Source organism: Montipora foliosa, chromosome 1 (genome assembly GCF_036669935.1).
Source record: "Montipora foliosa isolate CH-2021 chromosome 1, ASM3666993v2, whole genome shotgun sequence".
NCBI classification, from domain to species: Eukaryota; Metazoa; Cnidaria; class Anthozoa; order Scleractinia; family Acroporidae; genus Montipora; species Montipora foliosa.
The window spans coordinates 18,698,000-18,702,999 of NC_090869.1; the positions used below are offsets into that span (position 1 = coordinate 18,698,000).

A 5,000-nucleotide genomic window follows, 5' to 3' on the forward strand; every position below is an offset into this window, starting at 1 on the left:
TCGGCCATTCATTCTCGTTTTTAAAACCCGGCATTTGCCCAGTTGGGAAGCGTGTAAAACTTCAAACATAATATTGTTTGATTCCACTGAACGATGTTAATTTTATTTTCGAGACGGAAATTTTGAATTTTTTCAAGAGGGAAATAATATAATAATAATGATATATTTATATAGCGCCTTCACTATAAATATTCGATGGCGCTGTTTACAACCGAAATTGGTTAAAGTTAAAAAATTAAATTATACCTAAAATTATATTACAATAAAATTATATTATCTGAAACCTAATGTAGATAATTAAAAATATATTAATTAGTCTAAGTAAAATCTAAAATGTCATTTTTTGTATATTTATATTTATATAAATGACTGACGCTCATTGATAGGCAAGTCTAAATAAAAATGTCTTGAGTTCTTTTTTAAACTTTTGTAAGTTAGATATTTGTCTGATATTGTCAGGTAAACTGTTCCACAGTACGGGTCCAGATTTGAAGAAAGCCCTGTCTCCAAATGTTTTGCATTTAGTTTTTGGAACCAACAACTGTTCTTTGTTTCTGAGATGGTAACGTCCTTCCCGATTCACTCGTATCAGATTTTCCAAATATGAGGGTGCTAGGCCATGAAGAACTTTGAAAACTAGCAGAGTGATCTTAAAAATAACTCGATATTTTATCGGTAGCCAGTGAAGGTCTTTAAGCACTGGTGATATGTGATAGCACTTTGGTAAACGGCATATCAACCGACCAGCTGCATTTAGAACCCTCTGTAGACGTTGTTATTGGTATTGCGAGACATCATGCAGTAAGGCATTACAGTAGTCTAAATGGCAGGTCACGAGTGCATGCGCCAGGGTCTTACAAGCCTCATCCGTCAAGCATTTTCTTATTTGTCGTTGGTTATAGAGACTGTACAACGCTTTGCTACATATTTTCCCAAAGTGATCGCTCATTTGCGTTACTTCTACAATATGATATTGCAGAAATAACGCATTTAAATTTAGTTATTATTATTATTACTATATTTAGAAAAAATAAAGTAAAATGACCTGACTTCCGATATGAACACTCGAGTCTGTACAATAAGAGAATACCAGGGCTAATATCGTTCGTATTTTAAATATAATGTTGCTTAAAATCGTTTCTCTTTATCAAGATGTACCACGCGTAGGTTTCGAATGCACCTACAGGTGCGCACGTGTTCCCAGAGCTTTCGATCTTCAGTTAGCGGTGAAATGAATCACTGATAACATGTTCTCTAGTTACTGTTCAAACTAGTAGTAAGCGGAATGCTGCTGAGAGGTAGGGAAATCTAAAAAGATGCTCTTGTTAGTTTTATGTGGTTATTGAAAAATTGAGTTGGTAAGGAATCGTGTGTATTCTGTAGCTTTCGAACCTCCCCTAGGTTCGTTTGCTTTTACTATGAGTACATCCCCACTTAGAAGCTTTGTTCCTAACAGGTTAAATATGTTTTGACGGTAAAATAACATAACAGGGAAAAAGAGATTGTAATTTATGCTTTTCGTTTAAGCGGATTGATTGCAAAATTTCGAAAATTATTGCGACAGAAGGACAACATAGAAATTGTTCAGAATTAATTCATTCGAAAGTGTTCTTAAGAGATTCTCACTGAGGAATTATAAGTTAGGTTTTCTACACACGATGTTGTATTCGTGTTCAGTTCTTTTAGAATGACTGGAATACATCGTTATTGTAGTTCTCAGTACAAAATCCCTTACAAATATATCTTACTTAGTAGTCCTAAGTCAGACCATTCACGTCATAGTATCATAATAAGGAACTTAAGCACAGACGTTTTTGAGCCACGGACGGCCACCGGAAATTGAATTTTTCCCTTTTTGGAGCGTTTTCACGTCATCGCGGTTGTAACGTCAAACCACGGTGATCAACAAGAGCTTTTCCTGTCCGTGGTAAGGAGAAAAACCACCATAAAAAAGAGAAACATTCGACTTCCGGTTGCCGTCCGTGGCTCACGAACGTCTGTGCTAAAGCTCCCTATTAACAGAACAAGACGAACTTTATTAATAGCACTTGCTTTCCCAACTGTAAGTTATTAACAACACAAATACACGATACGGAGATCCACCAGCATCCATTCCGCCAACATTCTCATAAAAGCACATTTCCTTCCTCTTGCCACGTCATGAAAACGTTCTTGATCCGGAAAAAATAATCGTGTAACTTCCAGAAGGCCCTAGAAGTCTCTAACTTAAACCAATTTGGTTTCCTTGAAGGAAAATCAACTCTGACTCAGTTGCTGTATTGTTTTGCTGACTGGGCTACTGATGTTATATTCTTAGCCCGCGGGGGGTGGGGGGGGGGGGGTACTGCCATATATGGACTATATAGGTATGTGTCGCTGTGAAGGGTATGGTTTTCAAGCAGCTTACTCTAGGATACAGTATATAAATCATAGCCTTTCGGTCTAGAATAGGGTATCATTTTTCACGAAACTGACCAGTCGGTTGAAGATTTATCAAGACTGAGGAAACCAGAAATTCCCACTCAAGAATATAAAAAAATCGAATCGGCAAAGTTTAAGTTTACGTAACTCAGCCTCAACAGTGTCAATAAATGGCTATCATGAAACACCTCTGAATATTATTAACTGTCAAGAATCGGAATTTAGACGGAAATCGGTGGGAGTTTACTCTAGTATAGGGTAGCAAAGTTCAGCTGAACTGTAGCTCTAGTATAGGCTAAGGGTTCCAGGGTCCCAGCGGCACATCCCCTCCCAGAAATTCCTAAAGCCTTCCCCCCCCCCCCCCCGGGATTCTTAGATTTCTGAAAAGCATTCGACTAGCTCCGTACCTCACGAACGGCTGTTTCTCAAATTAAAATGCGACGGGATCGAAGGTCCACTACTCTGTTGGTTCAGAAGCTTGTCGACTGACCTCAAACAACGCGTTGTTGTTCGAGGAACTTACTCATCTTGATCTTGTGTAACGTTCCGGGGGTCCCACAGGGCACGATCTTGGGCTCAATTTTGTTTGATATATCTTCCAATATCTCCTCTACTTTGAGAATGTTTGCTGATGACACCAAAATATACAGAAAGCTGTCAGACTAAGCAAGGGACACTGAAGCCCTACAATCTGAACAATCTAAATGGCAACTGCGCTATAACTCCGACAGGTGCGAAGTACTACAGTCATGAGAATATATGGTGAGGTGGATTATTCAAGGACCAGATTTTTCAAGAACAATATGTTAATCTTCGAGACTTGTCGAAGCGATATTTCTGCTCTTCGGACCAATAATTATGCACGAGCTAAGGAAACCATGGTACTGCGGTCAGAATACTGTAAAAGCCTCAGTCAACCTCTGCCATCAAATGAATGGGGAAGATTTTTTCCTACTGAATCTTCCGTGAGGTCCGTGCTGATAATCAACGAAACGAACGTAAGCAAACGTATATGACAGGGAAGTCAGTGAACTTTTGAATATTGGCAATCATTCAGAATCTGTTTAAAAGATAAAAGTGCCACTTGTTACGTGGGATTCCCGCGGCAAACCAGTACGTTATAAATTCGGTCTTTCGTTTTCTCCAAAATGACAGCCGGACACAACATAACAATGATAGCCTCGTGTCATAGCTCTAGAGTATTTACTCTGCGATTTGATCGAGGAGCAACCACGTTCAAGGTCTGGTCGTAAGTGATGATCATAACGGGGAAATGACTGTGAAATTTTACTGTGTGACCCGGAAATTACTGAACAGATTTTTACCGAGGTTGTTACCCGCTAAATGAGTGTGCACGCGTTGGTTTTGAAGCGAATACGTGAAGGTAAGTTTCCTTTGGAATAAATGTCTGGCGTCTCGTAATCATCGACATATTCACATTTATTCAAATGCTTTGTACTTGTATTGTCCTTAACCGCTTGTGCCACAGCTTGAAAGTATTAATACCCTGCGATTTGATTGGGTCCGACGTGTAATCACGTGCAAGGTAACATGACAAAGGTGAAATGCTTGTGAAATTTTATTGTGCATGTGGAACAAAAAGCGGCCAGAGAGAGTTCGGAGCAGGACCGAGAAGGAAAGGTCAGTGAGATACGCTAGGAAAAGTTGTCTGCTTGAGAGGACTGATATATTCAAGTGAATGAAGAGGGTAGTTTCTTAAGAAACTGTGGTGCTGCGTCGGTGGGGAAGTAGTATACAAAAATTTGGTTTTATCAACGGAGTTGATAATGTAAATTGGCCACCGTACAGAGATTCTAAAAGCTGACGTTTCGAGCGTTAGCCCTTCGTCCGATTCGCTCTGACGAAGGGCTAACGCTCGAAACGTCGGGTGTCTGGAAAACCCGAATAGCGAATAGCGAATAGCGAATAGTCGCGAATAGCGAATAGCGAACAGCGAATAGTCGCGAATAGCGAATAGTACGAACAGTGCGAATAGTGGCGAATAGTGGCGAATAGTGACGAATAGTCGCGAATAGTGACGAATAGTCTTTAATAGTCACCGCCTTATGCTGAACAATCTCGTAATCAAAGCAAATAATATGCTCACCTGTCGTCGAAAGAGAGTTTCGTGCATGCTTTTGCAAACACTCTAAAGAAGAACAAACGTCAAAATGCAAAAATATAAATCACTTTCATTAATACATTAAGCTCATGATCATCTCCTCGCACAGTGGCGCCCGAACATAAATTTTAGATATTCACAATTCATCATCCTCATTTGTCACGGTGCTGTCCGATCCGGCGAGACACGTTCTGTAAAAAGGAATAAAATCAAAATGTGAGGCAAGTGATTTGTGATTAAAGAGACAAACGAGCTACTCTGATAACCGTTGCGTTAATTTATTATCCAAATAAGCAACAGGATTTCAGTGCATTTATTACCTTTTCTTCTCAGGGCTCATGCTGGTTCTTCGCCGACACATCTCTGCTTTTTTAGCGGGAATATCCCATCCAACGTTGCTGCGCGGTTGACCAGGAAAAACTAGGTTCCAAATTAATTTCGTCATTTCGTCACAATC

General features: G+C 39.7%; 1 protein-coding gene across 3 annotated transcripts in view; it reads left to right on the forward strand.

Moving 5' to 3' along the window:
• The first annotated feature begins 3,074 nt into the window (after positions 1-3,074).
• Positions 3,075-5,000, forward strand: part of LOC137991972 (uncharacterized) — a 66,637-nt gene continuing 64,711 nt past the window's right edge. The window contains exon 1 of one of the 3 annotated variants that reach the window (XM_068837031.1): positions 3,075-3,805. In XM_068837031.1, the coding sequence (XP_068693132.1) occupies positions 3,766-3,805 (40 nt within the window). In that variant the 5' untranslated portion in view covers positions 3,075-3,765. The other 2 variants (XM_068837024.1, XM_068837006.1) reach the window with 2 other exon arrangements.